The following is a 25,413-nucleotide window of genomic DNA, read 5'->3' as shown; positions in this document are numbered from 1 at the left end:
AGCGTCATTGCACTCCAGCCTGGGCAACAGAGCGAGACTCTTGTCTCAAAAAAAAAAAAAAAAAAAAAGAAAGAAAGAAAGAAAAGAAAAGAAAAACTGGGTCCCAAAGACATTAAATAACTTGCCCGAGGTCATGCAGCTAGTCAAGGCCAATAGGGCCAAGTATGAAACCCAAACCTGTCTATGTCCAATGCATTCCCAGGTATCATTTTCATTAAGAAATGTTGAAACTGGCCGGGTGCTGTAGCTCACTCCTGTAATGCCAGCACTTTGGGAGGCTGAGGTAGGTGGATCATTTGAGCTCAGGAGTTTGAGACCAGCCTCAAGACCAGCCTGGGCAACATGGCAAAACCCTGTCCCTACCAAAAATACAAAAAAAAAAAAAAAAAGCTGGGCGTCGTGGTGCACATTTGTGGTCCTAGCTACTTAGTGGGCTGAAGTGGGAGGACTGCTTGAGCTCAGGAGGTGGAGGTTGCAGTCAGCTGAAGTCACACCACTGTACTCCAGCCTGGGTGACAGAGTGAGACCCCATCTCAAAAAAAAAAAAAAATTGTTGGCCAGGTGTGGCCAACACTTTGGTTACAGATCACACCTGTAATCCCAGCACTTTGGGAAGCCAAGGTGGGTGGATCACTTGAGGTCAAGCGTTCGAGACCAGCCTGTCCAACATGGTGAAACTCTGTATCTACTAAAATACAAAAATTAGCTGGACATGGTGGTGGGCGCCTGTAATTCCAGCTACTAGGGAGGCTAAGGCAGGAGAATTGCTTGAATCCAGGAGGTAGAGATTGCAGTGAACTGAGACTGCACCATGGCACTCCAGCCTGGGCAACAGAAAAAAAAAAAGTTCACTAAGGAGCATTCCTTTTTTTTTTTTTTTTAAGATAGAGTTTCACTCTTGTTGCCCAGATTGGAGTTCAATGGCATGATAGTGGCTCACCGTAACCTCCACCTCCTGGGTTCAAGTGATTCTCCTGTCTCAGCCTCCTGAGTAGCTGGGATTACAGGCATCCGCCACCACACCTGGCTAATTTTGTATTTTTTTACTAGAGACGGGGTTTCTCCATGTTGGTCAGGCTGGTCTTGAACTCCTGACCTCAGGTGATCCACCCACCTCAACCTCCCAAAGTGGTGGGATTATAGCTGTAAGTCACTGCTCCTGGCCTAAGGAGCATTCTAAAAGTCTTCATGACAGGAGTTAGAAATCTTTATTTAGGCTGGGTGCGGTGGCTCACACATGTAATCCCAGCACTTTGGGAGGCCGAGGCAAGTGAATCACCTGAAGTCAGGGAGTTCAAGACCATCCTGGCTATCATGGTGAAACCTCGTCTCTATTAAAAATAAAAAAAAAATTAGCCAGGCCTGGTGGAGGGTGCTTGTAGTCCCAGCTACTCCAGAGGCTGAGGCAGGAGGATCACTTGAACCCAGGAGACAGAGGTTCCAGTGAACCAAGGTCGCACCACTGCACTCCAGCCTGGGTGACAGAGTGAGTCTCTATCTCAAACAACAACAACAACAAAAATTAGCTAGGTGTGGTGGCAGGGACCTGTAATCCCAGTTACTTGGGAGGCTGAGGCAGGAGAATCGATTGAACCCAAGAGGCAGGGGTTACAGTGAGCCGAGATTGTGCCGCTGCACTCCAGCCTGGGCAACAGAGCAAGACTCTGTCTCAAAAAAACAAAGAAAAAGAAAAAAAACTTTAAGAAAAAAAAAGCCGACCAGGCGCAGTGGCTCATGCCTGTAATCGCAGCACTTTAGGAGGCCGAGGCGGGCGGATCAAGAGGTCAGGAGTTTGAGACCAGCCTGACCAACATGGTGAGACCCCATCTCTACTAAAAATACAAAATTAACCAGCCATGGTGGCGTGTGTCTGTATTCCCAGCCACTTGGTAGGCTGAGGCAAGAGAATCACTTGAACCCAGGAGGCAGAGGTTGCGGGGAGCCCAGATCTCTCACTGCACTCCAGCCTGGGTGACAGAGCAAGACTCCATTTCAAAAAAAAAAAAAAAGCCATGTGTAAATCTATTTGTTTAAAGAAATACCAAGTAGAGTACAATGTAAAGAAACACCACCATGTGTTTATAACTGGGCTCCTTACACATTAATCTTCAGTTTTTATCCATTCATTTTCAGTCTAACCTTAACTGCCTTCCCCTCAGAGCCAACAATTCTGAATCTATCTTTGGGAAGTTGCCAACATCAGGCTGGCTCAGGATTTTGAATCAGGTTAATTTCTGAAGGCCCAGACTGGTTTCCCCAGATCCTGTGGCTTCTGCTTCTCCAGAAGAGCCTGCCGTTCCTTGCAGCCATGTGCTCTGCCTATGGCACAGTTGTGGGTATTTCCCAGTCTTGTCCACACCCTTCCTTGGCTTCTGTTTTAACTGTAGGTCAGCTTTTTTAAAAAGTGGGGTTTTTTTTTTCTGTAGAGATGGGAGTCTCACTTTATTGTTCAAGCTGGCTTCAAATTCCTGGGCTCAAGTGATCCTCCTGCCTTAGCCTCCCAAAGTGCGGGGATTACAGGTGAGCCACTGTGCCCAGCTTGTAGCTAAGCTTTAAACCCACACTTCCCCACTCACCCAGGTCCTGGGGAGCTCAGGGCTCCTCTGCCTGTTGGTATTCCACAGGCCAAAGGCAAATGAAGAAAATTTTACTCACCAAAACTTTTTTTTTAGTTGTTTGATCTTTGAAGCTGTAACTTATGATATTTCTGGACTCCAGTGATAGGATTTGCACATTACTCACTTCTTTTTTTAAGAAAATCTCCCCCATTCTCGTTTTTTGAAATGGAGGAGTCTCAAGATGTTGCCTAGGCTGGTCTTGAACTCAAGTGATTCTCCCCCTTCAGCTTCCAGTGGCAGGAATAACAGGTGCATATCACCACAGCTGGCTGCGCATTATTCACTTCTACCCTGCACCTCAGATGCCTGAGCAATAACCCCAAATCAGCCAATGGATTCTCTTTCATTTATAAATCTACTTCTATATGTGCTTTCTTCTAAAGGGACCAAACCCTCAGCTCACAGGTCAGGACACACGGAGGCAAGCCATAACAAAGCTTTACAAACAATAGTAATGTGTATACTGATACTTACAGAATTCTTATTTAATTTAATTTAATTTGTTTAGAGACGAGATCTTACTATGTTTCCCAGGCTGGTCAATGTTCAGTCTAACCTTTACTGAAAGGTTAGTCAAGTAATCCTCCCAGCCTGGGCCTCCCAATTCTGGGCTCAAGCAATCCTCCCAAAGTGCTGGAATTACAGCGTGAGCCATTGTGCCAGGCCTACGGAACTCTTTTGTTTTGTTTTGAAATGGAGTTTTGCTCTTATTGCCCAGGCTGGAGTGCAATGGGCAGTGAGTGATCTCAGCTCACTGCAATCTCCGCCTCCCAGGTTCAAGCAATTCTCCTTCCTCAGCCTTCTGAGTAGCTGGGATTACAGGTATGCGCCCTCACGCCCAGCTAATTTTGTATTTTTAGTAGAGATGGGGTTTCTCCATGTTGGTCAGGCTGGTCTTGAACTCCTGACCTCAGGTGATCCACCCGCCTCAGCGTCCCAAAGTGCTGGGATTACAGGCGTGAACCACTGTGCCCAGCCCTACAAAACTTTAGTGGGCAGTGTGCATGTACCCTCATACAGTCCTTCTTTTCTTTTCTTTTTTTGAGACAGTCTGCTTTGTGGCCCACCAGACTAGAGTGCAGTGGCACAATCTCAGCTCGCTGTAACCTCCACCTCCTGGGTTCAAGTGATTTTCCTGCCTCAACCCCCCAGAGTAATTGGGATTACAGATGCATGCCATCATGCCTGGCTAATTTTTGTATTTTTATAAGAGATGGGGTTTCACCATGTTGGCCAGGCTGGTCTTGAACTCCTGACCTCAGGTGACCCACCCACCTCAGCTTCCCAAAGTGCTGGAATTACAGGTGTGAGCCACCATGCCCAGTCCAGTCCTTCATTTCATGTTCTCAGAAGTCCAGTGTGGTAGGTTTCGTCACACTCATTTTACAGAGAGATTTGAGACTCAGGGAGATTATGTAATTTTCCTGAGATTATACAGTAGAGCTGGGTCTCAAAAAGGCAGATATTTCATTTCAACTCCAATCAAATATGCCAGAGTTCTCCTCCCTCACCACATCCCATTCTGTGATCCTTGGTGAATCTTAAGCCCTATTATTTGAATAAAGTTATAAGGAGACATAACACAGGCTACTTAGAAGCACTCTCTTCCCTGGACAGAACTGATACAACTCTGACTTATTTTCCATCCCTTCACTGTTCTTTTTCTAGCTTGCAAACACCTCTCTCTTTAGTTATGACAACATTATATTGGATGGGTCACGATGAACTTTACTAGATTATAGTTAATTACAGTTTTCCTTCCCTTGGGGAAATTTAGAAAACACCACAAATGCACACTTAGCATATTTCCTCATCATCTCCAGGGGAGACATTGAGAAGCTGTTTCTTACGCCAAGTCTTACACATCCATGAAGCTGGAGGGAGTGTTGTGCACCCATATCTCAGCTCCAGCAGTTCTCAACATCCTGATGCTTTTTTTGTTTATCCATCCTACCCTTCTAAACACACACATGTGATATTCCTCTAGAGTATCTTAAAGCCAATCTCTAATTCTTATCTCTAAATTCAGGAGTTGGAGCCTGTTTGGAAAGTACTCTATGAACTGTTCTTGTATTTCTTTTTTTTTCTTTTTTTTTTTTCATAGAAAGGGTCTTGCTCTGTCACCCAGGCTGGAGTGCAGTGGCCTGATCATGGCTCACTGCAGCTTTGACCCCCTGGGGTCAAATGAGCCTCCTGTCTTAGCCTCCTGAGTAGCTGGGACTACCGGCATGCACCACTGTGCCCAGACAATTTTTTGTATTTTTTGTGGAGATGGGGTCTTACTATGTTGCCCAGGCTGGTCTCAAACTCCTGAACTCAAGGGATCCTCCTGTCTTGGCCTCCAAAGTGCTGGTACTATAGGTGTGAGCCACCGCGCCCAGCCTGTCCTAATCTTAAAGATTACCATACCAAGTCATTGTGAGGTTAAAATGAGATATTGAATGTGAAAGGACTGTAGTTCTGAAAACTGAGCATATTAAATTCTTGGGTGGAGGGTGGGGTGGACACAATGCTCACGCCTGTAATTCCAACACTTTCGGGGGCTCAGGAGGATGCCTCGAGCCCAGGAGTTCAAGACTAGCCTGGGAAAATAGCAAGATATTATCTCTACAATAAAATAAAATAATATAATAGCCAAATATGGTGGCACCTGACTGTATTCTAGCTACCTGGGAGGCTAAGGCAGGAGGATCACCTGAGCCAGGGAGGTTGAGGCTGCAATGAGCCATGATCACAACACTGCACTCAAGCCTGGGTGACAGGACAAGATCCTGTCTCAATAAAAAAAAAAAAAGGGCCAGGTGTGGTGGTTCATGCCTGTAATCCCAGCACTTTGGGAGGCTGAGGTGGGTGGATTGCTTGAATCCAGGAGTTAGAGACCGGCCTGGTCCATATGAAACCCTGTCTCTACAAAAATTATAAAAATTAGCTGGCCGGACTCGCTGGCTCACCCCTGTAATCCCAGCACTTTGGGAGGCTGAGGCAGGTGGATCGCCTTAGGTCAGGAGATTGAGACCAGCCTGGCCAACATGGTGAAACACCTTCTCTACTAAAAATACAAAAATTAGCTGGGCGTGGTGGCAGGTGCCTGTAATCCCAACTACTCGGGAGGCTGAAGCAGGAGAAACCCAGGAGGTGAAAGGTGCAGTGAGCCCAGATCACGACATTGCACTCCTGCCTGGGCGACAGAGCAAGATTCTGTCTCAAAAGAAAAAGAAAATTAGCTGGGTGTGGTAGCATGTGCCTGTGGTCTCAGCTACTCAGGAAGCTGAGGCGGGATGATGGCTTGAGCCTGGGAGGCAGAGGTTGCAGTGAGCTGTGATCACATCACTGCTCTCCCGCCTGGGTGATAGAGTGAGATTCTCTTAAAAAAATAAAAATAAATACTCCAGTTTATTTTTTTAAACTAAATCCTTACTCAAGTAAGGATTCAATCCTATTGACTCAAGTGTCTGTCAGCTGGGCTCAGGCAAAAGTACCCCAGGATATTTGACTGTGGCTTGTCAGGAGGCCAATGTTGAGAAGTCATTGCTGGGAAGTAACTGGCTAGTTAGTGTTGGAGCTGATATCCTCCTGTATGCTCCAGTGGCTACCTGGGCAACTGGAGGTACAGTTGGTAGGACCCGGTCAGTTGTGACTATTGGGCTAAAGATGGACCTGATCTACTGGATATCTGAGGATGGATGGATGGTTATACTTGGCCTAGGGAGGGCTGATGTTAGGCCCTGCTTCGGTCCTGGGAGTGGGGGTGGATCGGAGTGGAATGGCAAGGTTTGGAAAAGAATGGTAAGAAGCAGTGGAATGACCGGGCCAAGAGGCTGCCCTGGAGCCTCTGTCATGGGGTAAAGGGGCATCAAGTTTCAAGGTGCTCCTGAGTGGAGGTACCTCTTTGGTTGTTGTTGTTGGTTTTAATTTTTTTTTAAAGAGACAGGGTCTCAACATCTTGTCCAGGCTGGTCTCGAACTCTTGGGCTCAAGCGATCCTCCCAAAGGTCTAGAATTACAGGCATGAGCCAGTGTGCCCAGCCCTCCTCTTTGATTTTTAAGACAGGAAGGTAGAGGAATCACCCAGAACTGCTGGAATGCACAACTCGCATTGTATATGAATACCCTAGCCCTGAAGTTGTGCAGCCCTAGATCATGGAAGATGGATGATTCCACAGAGAAAAAGAGAACCACTAGGCAGCTGAAAGGATGGGAGTGCAAGACCTGAGCTAGCTTTCAGAGGAGGTCTTGCGTTTTGAGCTAGCCTCTGCATGTGAGTAAGGCAGTGTTACCCTCTGTGTGTGAGTAAGGCAGAGGGGGGCATGGCTCCTTGTTCTCTTTCCCTCCACCACCCCTCAACACCTTGACTGTTTTGAACTTAGCTGAAGCTTGTGCTTCTGAAAAGCAGCTACAGCAAAGAAATCTCCCATCCTTTTGTCTTCCTTCTATCTCATTTTGTAGACTCCGTTGTCCAGGCTGGAGTACAGTGGCACAATCTCGGCTCACTGCAACCTCTGCCTCCCGGGCTCAAGTGATTCTCATGTCTCAGCCTCCCAAGTAACTGGGATTACAGGCACTTGCCACAATGCCCAGCTATTTTTTTTGTATTCTTAGTAGACTCAGAGTTTCACCATGTTGGCCAGGCTGGTCTCGAACTCCTGACATCATATGATCCGCCTGTCTCAGCTTCCCAAAGTGCTGAGATTACAGGCATGAACTATGAGCAGGGCTGAGAAATGGCTAATCTTAACAGATTACCCTGCTCTAGAATATCCCAAGATAAGACCCACTTCCACCCTTCCTCAGTGACTCAGATAAGACCCTCCCCATCCTTCCTGTTGTAAAAATCCCTTGTTCACCTGGAGTTACCCCAGGTTTCCCTCCTTTTTTTTTTCTTTGAGTCGGAGTTTTACTCTTGTTGCCCAGGCTGGCTGCAACCTCCGCCTCCTGGGTTCAAGCGATTCTACTGCCTCAGCCTCCCAAATAGCTGGGATTACAGGCGCCATGCCCAGCTAATTTTTGCATTTTTAGTAGAGACAGGGTTTTCACCATGTGGGGCAGGCTGGTCTCGAACTCCTGACCTCAAGTGATCCCCGCCTGCCTTGGCCTCTCAAAGTGCTGGGATTACAGGTGTGAGCCACTGCACCCCCCGTCCTTCCTTTTTTTTGATACATTCCTCATTAATGAGCATTCTTCCTATTGCAACAGTCTGAACAAAATGATCTGATTTGTTGGCCAGTGCATCTCACCTTTCACACCCTTCTCCTTTCTATCCCTTTTCTTCATCATACAGAATTTTACAATGAAAGATCTGCTGATGTTAATCTATCAGAAATTCAGCTGACAGCATGCATGACACTGCCGATGAACTTAATGCCTCTGAACTGTGTACAGATGGCCCTGACTTCTGATGGTTTGACTTAGGATTTTTAGACTTTAGGATGGGTTTGGTTTTTCTGTAGGTAACCCCATTGAAAGTAGAGGAGCATCTGTACTCAAAACTGTTTAAAAATTATAAGTTGTTTTTATGCACATCTTACCACAATTAAAAATTCATCTTGCAGACAAATGCAATGGAAATAATTTTACTCAAAACAATTAGAACCCCTACTATGTGCTGGCTGACAGGTTGGGGTTGGGGAAATGGGTGGGGCCTGAGATAGGAAATGAGTTAAGACCTGCTTCCTGTGGTCCTGGAGCGCCCGGCCTTGCTGTGGAGACAAACCCATAATCTGTTAATTGAGCTCCATAATTCCGGCTGACACACATTATAATACACATTTGTACTGCCTGATTTCAGTCAGATTGCAAAGGGCTTTGAATGCTACACTAAGGAGTTTGGATTTTGGTAATTGGGAGTTATGAATTTTTTTTTTTTTTTTTTAAAGATGGGGTTTCACCATATTGGTCAAGCTGGTCTCGAACTCCTGACCTCAGGTGATCCGCCCACCTCAGCCTCCCAAAGTGCTGGGATTACAGGTGTGAGCCACCGCGCCCGGCTATGAATGGTTTTAAAGCCATTATATGACATGAACAGATTCACTGCAATTCCTAAGGTCTTAGCACTAGACATTTGACATTGGAGGGTTTCAAAGACTGATGGCTATGACAGGATGGGCACCAGGGCTCATGCCTGTAATCCCAACACTTTGAGAGACTGAGATGGGAGGATCACTTAAGGCCAGGAGTTCAAAAGCAGTCTGTGCAACATAGTGAGACCCCCATCTTTAGAAAAAAATGTTAAAAATTAGCTGAGCCTCACTCATGAGTTTGAGGCTGTAGTGAGCTATGATCACACTATTGCACCCCAGCCCGGGTGAGGGATTGAGACACCATCTCTTCTTTGTTGTTGTTGTTGTTTTGAGACAGAGTCTTGCTCTGCTGCCCAGGCTGGAGTGCAGTGGTGCAATCTTCTCGGCTCACTGTAACCTCCACCTCCTGGATTCAAGCAATTCTTCTGCCTTAGCCTCCCAAATATATGGAATTATAGGCACCTGCCACCACACCCACTTAATTATTGTATTATTTTTAGTCCAGACATAATTTCACCATGTTGGCCAGGCTGGTCTCGAACTCCTGACTTCAGGTGATCTGCCTGCCTCCCAAAGTGCTGGGATTACAGGCGTGAGCCACTGGGCCCGGCTGAGACCCCATCTCTTTTTAAAAAATGCAATAGCTTTAATTTTAAAAGGTTCATCCCCTGTAAAGTAGGCTCATAATTATGTTTATCTTATCGAATATATTCATGCTCAGGAAAACAAGAGAGTGTTAACTTTGGTTAAGTCTATTGGGAAGACATAAACAGAGATCGGTCAATTGCTCTATAAGAGATGTGCATGGAGCACTTTGAGAGCTCACACAGGAGAATATACCCTGCCTGAGGGGTTCTGGAAGGACCTCCAGAAGGAAGCAGACTGCAAAAAAAAGAGGAAAGGGAAGCTGGAGCATAAAGATGGAGGAAAGGAGTCATGGGCAATAAGGCCAGGGCCAGATGGCAGGGGGCTTTGTGCGCCAAGTTGAGGGGCTTGAATCTCCTCCCTGCAGGTGACCATGAACCATCAAAGGCCTGGTTAATAAGAATGATGATGATGAAATAGTGCTTATGGCTGGTTGTGGTGGCTCACACCTCTAATCCCAGCACCTTGGGAGGCTGAGGAGGAAGGATTGCTGGAGTCCAGAAGTTTGAGGCAAGCCTGGGCAACTTAGTGAGACACCCCACACACACCACTGCTACAAAAAATAAAACATTTGCTAGGCGTGATGGCACACATCTGTAGTCCCAGCTGCTTGAGAGGCTGAAGTGGTAAGGTCCCTTGAGTCCAGAAGGTTGAGGCTGTGGTCATGCCACTGCACTCTAGTCTGGGCAACAGAGACAGACCCTGTCTCAAAAATAAAAACAAAAAAAACCACACACATACACACAAAGAAAGAAAAAAAGAAGAAATAGTGCTTACTACATGCCAGGCACTGTTCTAAGAGGTTTACCTATATTGACTCATTTAACCCTGACATTCATCATGGTTAGATGGTTTTGATCACTTTAGTGGCTACGTGGAAACCAGTCTGGACACGTTGTTGTGGTGCCGGATAAAGATGAAGGGACGTCCCTGCAGTCCTAGTTACTCAGGAGGCTGAAGTGGGAGGATCGCTTTAGCCGCGATTGTGCTCCTGCACTCCAGCCTGGGCGACAGAACAAGACCTTGTCTCACACAAACAAGACAAAAGAAAAGAAAAGAAAAAGAAAAAGAAGAAGGGAAGAAAGGAGGTGATGGCTTTGAGAATTAATTAATTTGCGTGCTTTCAATTTTTACATCTGTAGGTTGCTCGATGGCCCAGACTATCACGGCAAACGAGTTATTTGCATTTGAAGAGAATGTCTTCTGCTGTTCTTAGGTAGAGTTTCTACAAGTATCATCAGGTCAAGTTAGTTGATAGGACTGTTCAACTCTTTTATAAATTTGATAATTTTCCACCTATTTTACGAATTTGTCTTTTCTCCTTTCGCTGTTATATCTTCCAAACTGATTCAGAGAGCTGCAGTCAGGAGCGTACTATGGCAGAGAGGACGGAACGTTGCTTGGGACCAGAAGAAACGTTTTATCTCCTTATATTTACTCTCGTACGCAGAAAACAAAATAGAAATAAACTACGTATCCCAGCAAGCCTAGGGGCACTCAGGGCAAATACAAATAAGAGAGTCTGGGCATTGGGCTACGCCCCTTTTCTGGGTTGGCAAGGCAACTGATACTCAAGCCAGCCAATCGGTGATATGCTCGCCTGCGGGGGCGGGGACTTGACGAGAGCCAATAGGACACGGAGCAGATGGTTCTTCTGGCCAATGGGTTGGGTGATGGGGCGGGCTTTTGATGAAGGGTTGGCGGTGGGAAAGATGGCGGCGACTCTGGGACCCCTTGGGTGGTGGCAGCAGTGGCGGCGATGTTTGTCGGCTCGGGATGGGTCCAGGATGTTGCTCCTTCTTCTTTTGTTGGGGTCTGGGCAGGGGCCACAGCAAGTCGGGGCGGGTCAAACGTTCGAGTACTTGAAACGGGAGCACTCGCTGTCGAAGCCCTACCAGGGTGAGGCGCCCAGGGTGAGGTGGTCGTGCAGCGGGAGGGCTTCGGGACCTGATTTAATGGGTAGAGACCGGGGCAGCGAAGGGCTTCGTGGTTCGGAGGAAACTGCTGGCGGCAGTGGGGCCCACGGGGTTTCCCTCTGCGTATGGGAACCACAGGTCTGAAAGGCAGGAGTTAGTAGGTATGCCCGCCAGGCTCTGGAAGTTTCCAGCAGGTAAAGGCAGGGCTCTCGAGTGCCACTAATGCTAGGCCTGGAGTTAGACAGGAGGAATTTGGGAAGGGGAGAGGATTGAGAGTGGTGAAGAGTGATTGAGGACAGCTAACAATGAGCCAGTCTCCAGATGGACCTGTGGATGTGCTAGAAATAAAGCAAGAGGAAGAACTGGGGTAGAACTTGAACTGAATGAGAAGAAAGATGATAAAATTATGTTGCTAGGTAGAACCACCTTTTCTTCTCCTGCCCAGGGACTGTATTCAAAGAGGCTAGAGTTCACAGAACTCTAAGCCCAGCTTATCGGCCAGAAAATTGATACACTTAGCCACAAAACAATGACAAACCAGTGTAGATGGCTTAACTAACACAAGTCTTTCCTAATGAGGCATAGGTAGTGGGACAGAAAACAATTCAAAATGCAAGAGTATATGCTACTACTAAGGGTAATCATTTATTCACACGGAGTGCCTCTGTGCTGATCCCTTTGCTAATACTATGGGTTATGTAGACACAAAGTTTTCACCCTTTAAGGAGTTTATAATTGAAAGTACAGGGAGTAGCTTCACACTTTAAGGATTGTTTAAAGAAAGAATATGATTAAGTCCTAGAATCTTCTTTTTAAAAGAACGAAAGTTCTTTTTGTTTTTATTTATATATATTTTTAGAGACAGTGTCTTGTTCCATTGTCTAGGCTGGAGTGCAGTGGCACAATCATGGCTCATGCAGTTTCAACCTCCTGGGCTAAAGCAATCTTCCCACCTCAGCCTGCTGAGTAGCTAGGACTATAGATACAGACTACCACACCTGGCTAATTTTTATTTTTATTTTTGTAAAGACAGGGTCTTTCTATGTTGCCCAGACTGGTCTCAAACTGCTGGCCTCAAGGTGCCCTTCCTCCTCAGCCTCTCAAAGTGTGGGGATTACAGGGGTGAGCCACTGCACCTGGCCCGTCAACTCATTTTGATGTAACCCAGGAAAATTTTTTTCTTTTACGATGCTAAAGTTTACTCACATATAAAATGGGAAGAATGGATGTGAGCTATGGTTACTGTAGCATGGACAAAGTGATAGGTCTTACGTGCTTTGAGGTCCTCACCTGATAAAGACCTTGTGAAAGTTGTAGAGATGGTAAGGATTTAAGATTCATGAGTGGCATAAGATGGGAGATTGAGTGAAATGAAAGGGGAAAAAAGATGTTGGCTCAGCTTTCAGAGGCTCTGTGGTAGTTGCTTTCTGAATGGACTGGTATTGAAGAGTATGAACTTATCTACTTCCTTCCTGTAGGTGTGGGCACAGGCAGTTCCTCACTGTGGAATCTGATGGGCAATGCCATGGTGATGACCCAGTATATCCGCCTTACCCCAGATATGCAAAGTAAACAGGGTGCCTTGTGGAACCGGGTGGTAAGAATCTTTCTCCCTCCTGTGTTGGTGACCCAGAAAGGCCTAGAAGTTTCAGCAGTGGCATACTGATTTAATTTTACTGTTTATCCCCCCAGTATTCTGTCTTCTGTGGATTTCAAAGATCTTTATTTTTGAGATTATTCTGACCTTCATAATAAATAAATCAGGTATTTAGGAAAATGCTCTCTATTGCCTTAATTATAGCAAATCATTTTTTTTCATGAAATGTCTAATTCCTGATTGACTCAATAGTACTGCTTCTTAGGGTTTAATAATAACTCCTGCTTAACTACTTTGTAAGATTGCAAGAAGACCAGAGTGCAGTGGCACAGTCATAGTTCACTACAGTCTTAAACTCCTGGGCTCAAGGGATCTTCCTGCCTCAGCCTCCTGAGTAGCTGACACTACAGATATGTGCCACTGCACCTGGCTATTTTTTAAAATATTTTTGTAGAGATGGGGTCTTGTTATGTTGCCCAGGCTGGTCTCAAACTCTTGGCCTCAAACAGCCCTCCTGCCTTGGCCTCCCAAAGCTCTGGGATTACAGGTGTGAGCTACCATGCCTGATTAAGAGTACTCTTTTAAAGATCCCAGACCTTATCCCAGTATCCCCACCTTGTTATTTCAATTTGAAGAATCTGATATAAAATTTTATTTTCATGTGAAAGCCACTCTGAGCTGTTGGTCATTTTATTTGTCCTTCTCTGGACCTTTTCTAGCTGCATTGTCTTCCTTGAGGTATGGCGGCAAGAAGTGAATGCAGTATTCCTGGTGTGGCTGCACTGTGATTTTGTATAAGTGTAAGATGATGCTTTCTTTTCTGTTTCCAGGGCTCGTTCTACATCTTTTACAACGAGTTTACTTTTGGGCATGACTTTGGCATCCTTTGATACTTTCTCTGGAGCTCTCCTAAACTAAGAACTTTTACATGGCTTTTCTTGTTAGTTGTAGATAACGAGAAAAGAGAATGATTTCTTTTTCCTCTTCAGGAGGGCAAGATAAATTTCGACATCAGTCATCTGCACAAACTGGCCCCTTAACCTAGATCATAGTGCTGAGCTCATTTTTGGACAGAGTATAGAGCATTGTGTTCTGGTAGGAGAGATAAAGGACAGTTGAAAGACTGGGGTTGTTGGTCCAGCTCTGTCCCAGTCCTCCTGTGAGACCTAGGCAGATTATTTAACCTCTTACTTTTCCTTTTCTCCATCTGATAAAGGAACTTCAGAATACCTGTTTTACTTGCCCACAGGGTTGTTGTGAGGATGAAATAAGACAATAGACATGAAAAAGCTGTGGCAAGTTAAAATGGTTACAGAAATATGTGTTATGTTATTACATTTCTATAAGTTTGTTGATGGGGCTCTTGTGGGTTACCGAATGATTATGTTCAGGGCCTGATACTCTGCTGCTGTCTTGCTGGCTCTCTGTCTCTACATAACTTTTAGCAGCAGTTCTAGTATGGCATCTAGTTCTTCCTTTTTCAGATTTATGATACCTGTGTTCTCTGTTATCTGGCTGTCACCATGGCTATGGGCTTGTTTCTGAGTTAATAGGATGCATTTGTTTGAGCAGTGGTTCTCAAATTTGGCTATCTATTGGAATCGATGCCTGGATTCACCCCCAGAGATTCTGATCTAATTAGAATAGGGTGCAGCTTGGCCATTGGGATTTTTCAAAACTCATTAGGTAAATCCATTGCGTGGCAGAATTTCAGAACCACTATTAGAGACATGGTCCTGAGCAAAACATTTTGCTATAGGAGGCCAAGAATCAGTGACAGACATCTCTTGGCTCACTGAGAACTTCTGTGACTGCCCTCTTCCCGGGGGCATAATACCTACCTACTGGCAGCTTCCTGCCCCACTGAATTTCACTGTTTGTCTGAAACCTTTTTTTTTTTTGAGACAGGCCCAGGGTCTTATCACTGTCACCTAGGCTGGAGTGCAGTGGCACTATCACAGCTCACTGCAGCGTGGCCCTCCCAGGCTCAAGTGATCCTCCCACCTTAGTCTCTCAAAGTGCTTGAATTACAGGTGTGAGCTACTGTGCCTGGCCTTTCTCTGAAATCTTAATGAAATAGCAGAGAGATCAGACAAGTTCCCAACCCCCTTTCATTTTGACCATGTACTTCTAATATGAACACTTTTGGAAAATACCCCAGAAATAAAAAAATGAAAACTGAAAATGATCTGACAATATGTTGCCCAGGACAGTCTATTTGGAGAGCCTTTGGCTGAACTCAGCTGATCTGTCTGTTCTTCCTTCACTTCTTTCTTCAAAGTAGACTTTTTAATTTTTTTTTATTATTATTATTTTTTGAGACAGAGTCTTGCTCCGTCTCCAGGCTGGAGTGCAGTGGCGTGATCTTGGCTCACTGCAACCTCCGCCTCCCGGGTTCAAGCAATTCCCCTGCCTCAGCCTCCCGAGTGGCTGGGACTACAGGTGTGAGCCACCACGCCCAGCTAGTTTTTTGTATTTTAGTAGAGATGGGGTTTCACCATGTTGGTCAGGATGGTCTCAATCTCCTGACCTTGTCTTCACAGTAGACTTTTAACCAGAAGCCTCCCTAAATGAAGTACCCACTCTGATTTTTTCTTGAAACTGTTCAGCTATTTAAAACACTTAACCATCCACTTGCATCCTTCTCCAAGTGCATTTATGCTTCTTGGCCATGGACGGGAGGGTTTGAGGGGCTGTAACTTGCTCTTGTGAGAATTCTGGCTTACCCCTCAGCTTGGCAGAGGGCCAGATCTAGCTAATTAGGGTTGTTTGTAGTATCTGCTAATTATTCCTGGAAGCCTTTGCATAATACCTTAGCTTTTCTTATTCTATTATAATAAATTAGGCTTTGACCTTTCTTTAAATCCAGCTTTTCAGAGTCTTTCTGTCTGAGGGGTGATCTTGAATTATAAATGAGTATGAATTCAGCTATCTCTACTCTAAAAACTGAGCTACTGTGCTGGGTGGATGTAGGATCACAGGAATGGAGTTTGGTATACTCTTGTCTTTTCCAGCTTTGGAGTTCTGTCCTGTTTCTGTTGGGAAATATTGATGATAATGGGGAGGTTTATTCATTTTCATATTAAATCTCTGAACAGTTCAATCCATTTAATTTTATGACATGAGCACACAGCAAGTCTTAGGTTTTAACCCTTAGCCTTGTGTTACCTGGATTTGTGTTTTCCAAGTCTGTAGATTGCTGTTGTGGTCCTGAGGGGTTTTGCATTTCATGCTTCTCGTTGATTCCAATGTCTTTCTCACTTTAGCCATGTTTCCTGAGAGACTGGGAGTTGCAGGTGCATTTCAAAATTCATGGACAAGGAAAGAAGAATCTGCATGGGGATGGCTTGGCAATCTGGTACACAAAGGATCGGATGCAGCCAGGTATTGGGACCCTGTGTTACTCTTTTGTGGGTGTGACAGCCTGCTTTTTCACGTACCCTCTTTTTGAAAAGGTTCCTTCCCCGCAGTGCCAACTGTTTTCCCTCTCCCTTAATGTGCATGGATGAACACTAGCCTATCTAGTCTCTAGAATGGGGTCTGAGTAGTTATAAGCAGCTGAATTTGACTCATCCTGGGGAAGTTGCCTGCTTGTTAGTTCTTTCTGAGTCTCCTTGTGAAACTAACTGGCCTGTTGGCTGGATGAAAGCACAGGCTCTCCTGAATACGACTGGGTGAGCTGATTTCTTCCAAGCATTTACGGTGAATGATCTCAGCACTGCTGAGTCAAGAGAAGAGTTATCTATTTTTCTTGTTGTGTAGGAGCTATTTCTCCACATAGATGGCAGGCTCAACCTGATTTGACCTGATCTCTTTTGCAACAAGAAGTAGAACCAGGGAATTCAGTTCTCTCTTGGGGGCATAGGCTTTACCAAGTGTTTGTAAAGCAGAATACTGTAGGGGCGCCTTAGCAACCAGTTTGGATCAGGAAGCTGCCTGAGTGCTAAATAAGGTTGCAGTGGCCTTCTCTCTTTCCCTTGCCTCCAACATACAAATACAGGTATTTACTGGGCACTTGTTACAGGCCATGAACTTTGCTGGGTACTTTTACCTGTGTTTTCTCATCTTAAGAGAGGCTTGGGAGTCATTTGAATTTTACTTTTTCCTCCATCATAGTGATATATTATTCCTTTATCAACTCTTAGCTTTATTTCATTGTTCATCATCTGTTCTCTCTCTCTAGGGCCTGTGTTTGGAAACATGGACAAATTTGTGGGGCTGGGAGTATTTGTAGACACCTACCCCAATGAGGAGAAGCAGCAAGAGGTAATGGCAAGTGTCAGAGCCTAGGTCAGCTGCACTGACATCACAGTTCTTTGCCTCGGAATGTTGTGCAAGAGGGAACAAAGTGGATAGAAAGTGAGGGGTTCTTCATCTATTGAACTTCAAAAGCTAATGTCCTTGTCAGTGTTTTTTTCTAGAGAGAGCTGTTTATGAGTGCACAGTCATTTGGGAATAGCTGTCTTGAACAGGGGCTTTTTCTTTAGTGTTAAGCATGTTCTCTCTTGTGCCTGTTAGATAGCTGCTGAAATTGAGCATGTTTGGTTGATTGGTGATTTTGCTGCTAGACTAGCACCAGAGCAAGCCAAATTTATGTAGCTCAGCTTCCCCTGACTTTTAATCCATCAGTGCTGTGTTCTCTTCTGCAACTTGCACATGCTTTTCAGCATCTTTTCTTCTTCCTCTTCTCAGACCTGAAGAACAGTTCTCCTTGCCTATAGAAAAAGCTATAATTGGCTGGGCGTGGTGGCTCACGCCTGTAATCCCAGCCCTTTGGGAGGCGGAGGCAGGTGGATTACCTGAGGTCAGCAGTTTGAGACCAGCTTTGCCAACATGGTGAAACCCCATTTCTACTAAATATATAAAAATTAGCCAGGCATGGTGGTGGGCACCTGTAATCCCAGCTACTTGGGAGGCTGAGACAGGATAATCGCTTGAACCTGGGCGGCGGAGGTTGCAGTGAGCTGAGATCATGACATTGCTCTCCAGCCTAGCAGCAGAGTGAGACTCTGTCTCAAAAGAAAAGACTATAATTAGAAGGAAATTGATGAAAGCCCAGCATTTTTTGTTGGAACCTAATATCTAGCTGTTGGCAGGCCTTTTTGTTACCTGACCCTATGGGTTTTTTAGTGCTTATATTGACAGTGGGTTTATACTCTCTCTGTGTCCTATGGCACTGCCATCAGATGGCAGGAAATTATGATACGTTGTTGCTGGGTATCCTGTAGCTAAGTAATACCTAGTGAGGAAGGCAGGATTAGAAATAGAGACAAAGGTCACTTTATTTTTTTCCCTAAAGGTTTATTATGAAAAATTTCAAACTTAAAAAACATTAGAAGGCCAGGCATGGTGCTCACACCTGTAATTCAAGCACTTTGGGAGACTGAGGTGTGCGGATCACTTGAGGTTAGGAGTTAGAGACCAGCCTGGCCAACATTGTGAAACCCTGTCTCTACTAAAAATACAAAAATTAGCCAGGTGTGGTGGCACACGCCTGTAATGCCAGCTACTCGGGAGGGTGAGGCAGAGGTTGCAGTGAGCTGATATCACACCACTGTACTCCAGCCTGAGTGACAGAGCAAGATGGTCACCAAAACAAACAAACAACAACAAAAAATTAGAATAGAGAATGATCATTGTATTTGTGATGCTCAGATTCAACAGTTAACATTTCCCACAAAGCTCACTTTAGAGGAGGTGGAACGTGAGACCTGAGTTAGGAGAATAACCTTTTGCTGTGGATCAGTTACAGTTGCTTCTCTGTGTTCCTTCTGGGCTGTTCTTCATTCCACATACATTAACCACTTTCTAGGTGTCAGGCCCTGGGAATTAGTGAGCATGATAACATGGTCCTTGTACTCAGTAGCACTGAGAATGCTGACGGGGAACTCTGGGTCACTATGGGAGGGCATAGCAGGAGCTTCTGCTATGGCGATGATGGGGGCGATGGTGGTGGGGAAAAGTTTCTTCCAGGAAGTGTCGTTTAGGTTGAGGTCTGCAGAGTGAGGAACCAGTGTTCCATGCTGAGGGAAAAGCATGTGTGAGATCCTAAGGTTTAGAGAGGGGATGATGAGTATGTGGAAATAAAGTAGAATCAGAGACAGATGAGGCTAGGATGAAAAGCAGGGCCAGTAGTCTTGTCATGTTGCACAGTTCCTGGGGCTGCTGTTCACCTTATATTCTATGGTGTTAACACTGTAGCCTTGGCATGTTAGCAAGCCCCTGAGACTGAGCAGTGTCTGCTTGGGTGGTTGGTGGTTGGACTGTTTAGATCAGAGCCACAGCAGGCTGAATGTATGTGACTCATGCTCACCATACACCAGGTGAGGCCAAGTTCTGAAGGACTGTGTTCCTGATGAGGAGTCTGGACTTGATTCTGAAGGGTTAGGTGCATTAAAGGATTTCACTGAGGAGAGGATCATGACTGGATTTGTAGTCATGCTGAGGAAATAGTAGTAGTTAGAAATGCATCTGAATAAGAGTTGTAAGCTTTAGGGTTTGACAAGAGTTTTAAACTTGTCTCTCTGAATCTTCCAGAAACAAATTTTTTTTTTTTTTTTTTTTTAGTATAGAGGTGGGGTTTTACCATGTTGGCCAGGCTGGTCTTGAACTCCTGACCTCGTGATCCACCCATCTCAGCCTCCCAAAGTGCTGGGATTACAGGCGTGAGCCACTGCTCCCGGCCCCCAGGGCAACTTTTAAAAATATTGACATCCAGTCTCAACCCCAGGTATTCTGATTTAGTTCGTCCGAAGTGCAGTATAGGCAGCCTTACTTTTTTAAAGCTCTCCAGGGGATTCACATGTATAGCTGAGGTTGAGAATCCCCCTGGACTAACATGGGTTCCTTGTTTCCTTATAAACCTAAATTTAAGGCCGGGTGCGGTGGCTTATGCCTGTATAATCCTAGCACTTTGGGAGGTAGAGGCAGGTGGATCACAAGGTCAGGAGTTCAAGACCAGCCTGGCCAACATAGTGAAACCCCGTCTCTGCTGAAAATACAAAAATTAGCCAGGCGTGGTGGCGGGTACCTGTAGGCCCAGCTACTCTGGGGGCTGAAGTGGGAGAATTGCTTGAACCTGGGAGGCAGAGGTTGCAATGAGCCGAGACCACGCCATTGCACTCCAGCCTGGGTGACAGAACGAGACTCTGTGTCAAAAAAAACAAACAAACAACAACAAAAACCTAAATTTAAAAAACTAATAAGGCCGGGCACAGTGACTCGTGCCTGTAATCCTACCACTTTGAGAGGCTGAGTCAGGAAGATCACTTGAGCTCAGGAGTTCAAGAACAGCCTAGGCAATATAGTGAAACCCTGCCTCTATTAAAAAAAACAAAACAAAAAGAAGAACTAATAAAATCAGTTTCTGTTTATTAGATGGCTGCTGTATGCCAAGTACGTTGCAAATATTGTCTTAATCCTTATCAAATCTCCTTATAGTCTGTATTTTTCCATTTTACCAGTGAGTAAACAGAGGCTTAGAGAGGTTAAGTGTCTGGTTCAAGGTAATAGCCAATATAAAGTGAAGTGCAGGTCCACCAGATCCAGAAGCTATGCTTTTATCTATTATGTTCTGCCATCTCCCATCCTTTTTTTTTCCTATCAGGTTGACTTCTTTCTTGAGAATGGAGACATTTATTATTATTATTTTGTTTATTTATTTATTTTTATGAGATTGAGTCTTGTTCTGTCTCCCAGGCTGGATTGCAGTGGCGCAATCTCAGCTCACTGCAGCCTCTGGCTCCTGGGTTCAAGTGATTCTCCTGCCTCAGCCTCCAGAGTAGCTGGGATTACAGGCACATGCCACCACATACGGCTAATTTTTGAATTTTTAGTAGAGACAGCGTTTCACCACATTGGCCAGGCTAGTCTCAAACTCCTGACCTCAAGTAGTCTGCCTTAGCTTCCCAAAGTGCTAGGATTACAGGCGTGAGCCACCGTGCCTGGCCTGATAATATTATGTTTATATGCTGTCCTATGCAATTTCAGTTCTTAGAGCTTATATTTCATCCAGTGAGTATAGAAAGTATCTCCTAGAACTGTCTAAGAGGGTAAAATCAAATGTGTTTGTCAGTGGCATGGTCTACTTGGATATACATAAAGGTGCCAGGCATTGTTCTAAGCACTTTCACATATATTATTTACTTATCCTAACAACCTTTTAGGGTAGATGATAGTATTATCTCTATTTTATGGGTAAGAAACTGAAGTGCATATAGAAAGATTACAGAACTTATTAGTGTCACACACGTAGTGGGTCTCACTCCAGAAACTCCAGTCTGATTATTATTGCTTTATTATTTTGAGCTCATAAAAAGCGGGTGACAAATACTGTACCTTTTGAGAACTTAGGAATGACCATGGTATATGTGCAGAAGATGTCTTAGACAAAGAAGACAAGGAGCAGGCAGGAGGGTGTGTGGTACAATTCATGAAATTCCTCAAGATAGTGGTGAAAACGTTTTTCTCGTTTCTTGTTTCCTTGTCACCAGAGTCAACATGACCCTATTGCTCAACCTCTTACCACGTTTGTTCATGAGGAAATATTGGGAAAATCATAGCACCCAGTAATGCATCTGAGAAGGGGGTGAGATAATTCAGTATATAATTAGAGTTTAGGCTTGGCACTCTGAAATCAGGAGGGATTATTCAAAGATACACATCTTCAGTGTTCCCATCAGCAGTATAGCAATTGTAGTTTACGTGGGTAAACTGAGAGCATCAGTATTGGGGAATACAAGGTACCACCCATGCCACAGAGAGGTTGCCAGATCATAAATAATTGTTAAAATAATAATTAGGCCGGGCGCGGTGGCTCAAGCCTGTAATCCCAGCACTTTGGGAGGCCGAGGCGGGTGGATCACAAGGTCAAGAGATCGAGACCATCCTGGTCAACATGGTGAAACCCCGTCTCTACTAATACAAAAAATTAGCTGGGCATGGTGGCGCGTGCCTGTAATCCCAGCTACTCAGGAGGCTGAGGCAGGAGAATTGCCTGAACCCAGGAGGCGGAGGTTGCGGTGAGCCGAGATCGCGCCATTGCACTCCAGCCTGGGTAACGAGCGAAACTCCGTCTCAATAATAATAATTAAAGAAGAAATGGAAAATCTAGATAGATCTGTAACAAGTAAAGAGATTGAATTAGTAATAAAAATGACCGAGAGAAAATGACTCATCAGACTTAGATGGTTTCACTCGTGAATTTTACCAAACATATAAAGTAGGATTAATACCAATTTTTTTCAAACCCTTATATAAAATATAAGAGGAGGGAAGACTAACTCATTCTGTGAAGCCAGTATTATCCTGATACCAAAGCCAGACAAAGACATCACAGGAGAACTATAGACCAGTATGTCTAATGAATACAGACAAAAAATCCTTGGTAGAATACTAGCAAACTAGATCTAGCAGCAGATAAAAAGGATTATATACCATGAACAAGTAAGTGTTTGTATCCCAGGAATTCAAGTTTGGTTTTTCTGTTTGTTTTTTGAGATGGGATCTCACTCGATCACTCAGGCTCGAGTGCAGCAGCATGATCACTGCTCACTGCAGCCTTCACCTCCTAGGCTCGATCCTCCCACCTCAGCCTCTCTCCCAGTGGCTGGGACCACAGGCATGCGCCACCACACCTGGCTAAATTTTGCATTTTTTGTAGAGACAGGGTTTCTCCATGTTGTCCAGACTGGTCTCAAACCTCTATGCTCAGGTGATTCGCCTGCCTTGGCCTCCCAAAGTGGTGGGATACAGGCATGAGCCATCACACCCGGCCCCTCAAATGTGGTTTAACATCTGAAAATTAATATAATATACATATTGATATACTAAAGGACAAAAAACATATAATAATCTTAATAGATAGAGAAAAAGTGACAAAATTTTATATCTCTTAATAGTTAAAACACTCAACAAATTAAGAATAGAAGAGAATTTCCTCAACCTGATAAAGGGCATCTATGAAAAACTCACAACTAATGTGTGTGTGTTTGTATGTGTGTGTCACACACACATTTATTTTTTATTTTTATTTTTTTGAGACAGAGTCTCCTCGCTCTGTTATCTGGGCTGGAGTGCAGTGGCACGATCTCAGCTCACTGCAACTTTTGCCTCCCGGGTTCAAGCAATTCTCCTGCCTCAGCCTGCCAAGTAGCTGAGATTACAGATGTGCACCATCACACCTGGCTAATTTTTCTATCTTTAGTGGAGATGGGGTTTCACAATGTTGACCAGACTAGTCTTGAACTTCTGACCTCAAGTGATCCACCCGCCTCAGCCTCCCAAATTGCTGGTATTACAGCATGTTGAGCCACTGTGCCCCAACTTTTTTTTTTTTTTGAGACAGAGTCTCACTCTCACCCAGTCTGGAGTGCAGTGGCATGATCTCTGCACACTACAACCTCCACCTCCTGGGTTCAAGCAATTTTCCTGCCTCAGCTTCCTGAGTAGCTGGGATTATAGGCGCCTGCCACCATGCCTAGCTAATTTTTGTTATTTTTAGTAGTAATGGGATTTTGTCATGTTGGCCAGACTGGTCTTGAACTCCTGACCTCAGGTGATCTGCCCATCTCAGCCTCCCAAAGTGTTGGGATTACAGGTGTGAGCCACCGCACTTGGCTAGAAAAACCCACAGCTAACATATTTAATGGTAAAAAACTGAATTATTTCCTTCTAAGATCAGGAATAAGACAAGGATATTCACTCTTATCACTTCGGTTTAACATTGTACCGGAGGATCTAGCCAGGGCAAGTAGACATGAAAATGAAATAAAAGACATCCAGATTGGAAAGGAAGTAAAACTATTTCTATTTGCAGATGACAGAATATGGAAAATCCTAAGGAAACCACGCACACACACACACAAACCGGTTAGAACTACTAAATGAATTTAGCAAGGTTGCAGGATACAAGATCAGTATACAAAAATCAGGTTTATTTCTCTTTTTTTTTGAGACAGTCTCGCTCTGTTGCCTAGGCTGGAGTGCAGTGGTGTGATCTCAGCTCACTGCGACCTCTGCCTCCCGGGTTCAAGTGATTCTTCTGCCACAGCCTCCTGAGTAGCTGGGATTATAGGCATGCGCCACCATTCCTGGCTAATTTTTGTATTTTTGGTAGAGACAGGGTTTCACCATGTTGGTCAGGCTGGTCTCAAACTCCAGACCTCGTGATCCACCTGCCTCTGCCTGCCAAAGTGCTGGGATTATAGGCGTGAGCCACCGTGCCCAGCAAATAAGGTTTATTTCTATATATTTGCAGTGAACAATTTGAAAATGAAATGAGAAAATAACTCTGTTTGCACTAATATCAAAAAGAATAAAATACGTAGAGGTAAATTTAACAGAAAAACTTTGACGACTACAAAATACTGTTGGAGCCAGGTGTGGTAACTCACACCTGTAATCCCAGCACTTGTGGGAGGGCTGAAGTGGGAGGATCGTCTTAGGACAGGTGTTTGAGATGAGCTTGGGCAACACAGCAAGACCTTGTCTCTACAAAAAATAAAATTAGCCTAGTGTGCTGGGTGATGCATGCTACCCTGGAAGTTGAGGTGGAGGTTCACTTAAGTTCAAGAGGTTGAGGATTGAGGCTGCAGTGAGCCATGATCGCACCACTGCACTACAGCCTCAGTGACAGAGCAAGACCCTGTGTCAAAAATGAAATAAAGTAAAAAAAATTATTGGAATAAATTAAAGAAGATCCATGTAAATGGAAAGATGTCCCATGGCATGGATTGGAAGACTTAGTATTGTAAAGATGGCAATACTCCCCACATTGCTCTATTCAGTCCCTACCTCTCAAAAAGTTGTAGTACTTACACTTTCTGATTTCAGAACTTACTACAAAGCTGCAGTAATAAAGACAGTGTGCTACTAGCATCCGGATAGACATATAGATGAGTGGAATAGAACTGAGAGTCTAGAAATAAACTGTCACATTTAATCAATTAATTTTCAACAAGAGTGCCAAGATAATTCAGTGGGGGAAAGAATCATCTTTTCAACAACTATTTTCAGCAACTTATTTTCCATGTGCACAATAATGAAGTTATCCCTTATTTCACACCACACAGAAAATTTAACTCGAAATGGATGAGAGATCTAAATGTAAAAGTTAAAACTATAAAACTTTTGGCCAGGCGCGGTGGCTCACACCTGTAATCCCAGCATTTTGGGAGGCCAAGGTGGATGGATCATGAGGTCAAGAGATCGAGACCATCCTGGCCAACATGGTGAAACCCCGGCTCTACTAAAAATATAAATATTAGCTGGATGTGGTGGCACGCGCCTGTAATCCCAGCTACTCAGGAGGCTGAGGCAGGAGAATTGCTTGAACCCAGGAGGCAGAGGTTGCAGTGAGCCGAGATCCCACCACTTCACTCCAGCCTGGTGCCTGGCAGCAGAATGAGACTCTGTCTCAAAAAAAAAAAAAAAAAAAAAAAAAAAAACTATAAAACTTTTAGAAAAATAATATAGAATTGATTCTTCTTAACTTTGGATCAGGCAGTTGTTAGATGTGACCCCAAAAGCAAAAGCAACCAAAGAAAAGGATAAATTCGACTTCATCAAGATTGAAACCTTATATGTTTCATAGGACATCATTGAGGAAGTGAAAATAACCCA

At 44.5% G+C, this 25,413-nt stretch overlaps 1 protein-coding gene across 5 annotated transcripts in view; it reads left to right on the top strand.

Moving 5' to 3' along the window:
• Window positions 1-10,967: 10,967 nt before the first annotated feature.
• The window catches only part of LMAN2L (lectin, mannose binding 2 like), a 33,283-nt gene continuing 18,837 nt past the window's right edge, over window positions 10,968-25,413 (top strand). For 2 of the 5 annotated variants that reach the window (XM_012436794.2, XM_012436793.2), the window contains exons 1-4: window positions 10,968-11,178; window positions 12,674-12,792; window positions 16,059-16,176; window positions 16,976-17,058. In XM_012436794.2, coding sequence (XP_012292217.2) covers window positions 10,992-11,178; window positions 12,674-12,792; window positions 16,059-16,176; window positions 16,976-17,058 — 507 coding nt within the window. In that variant the 5' untranslated portion in view covers window positions 10,968-10,991. The other 3 variants (XM_012436795.2, XM_021671785.2, XM_021671786.2) reach the window with 3 other exon arrangements.

The sequence above is a fragment of the Aotus nancymaae genome, unplaced genomic scaffold, assembly GCF_030222135.1.
Source record: "Aotus nancymaae isolate 86718 unplaced genomic scaffold, 86718_ANA_hifiasm-v0.15.2.pri h1tg000131l, whole genome shotgun sequence".
In the NCBI taxonomy this organism is placed as follows: domain Eukaryota; kingdom Metazoa; phylum Chordata; class Mammalia; order Primates; family Aotidae; genus Aotus; species Aotus nancymaae.
The sequence above is the reverse complement of the archived record's forward strand: the minus strand, read 5'-3'. Positions and strand labels throughout refer to the sequence as shown.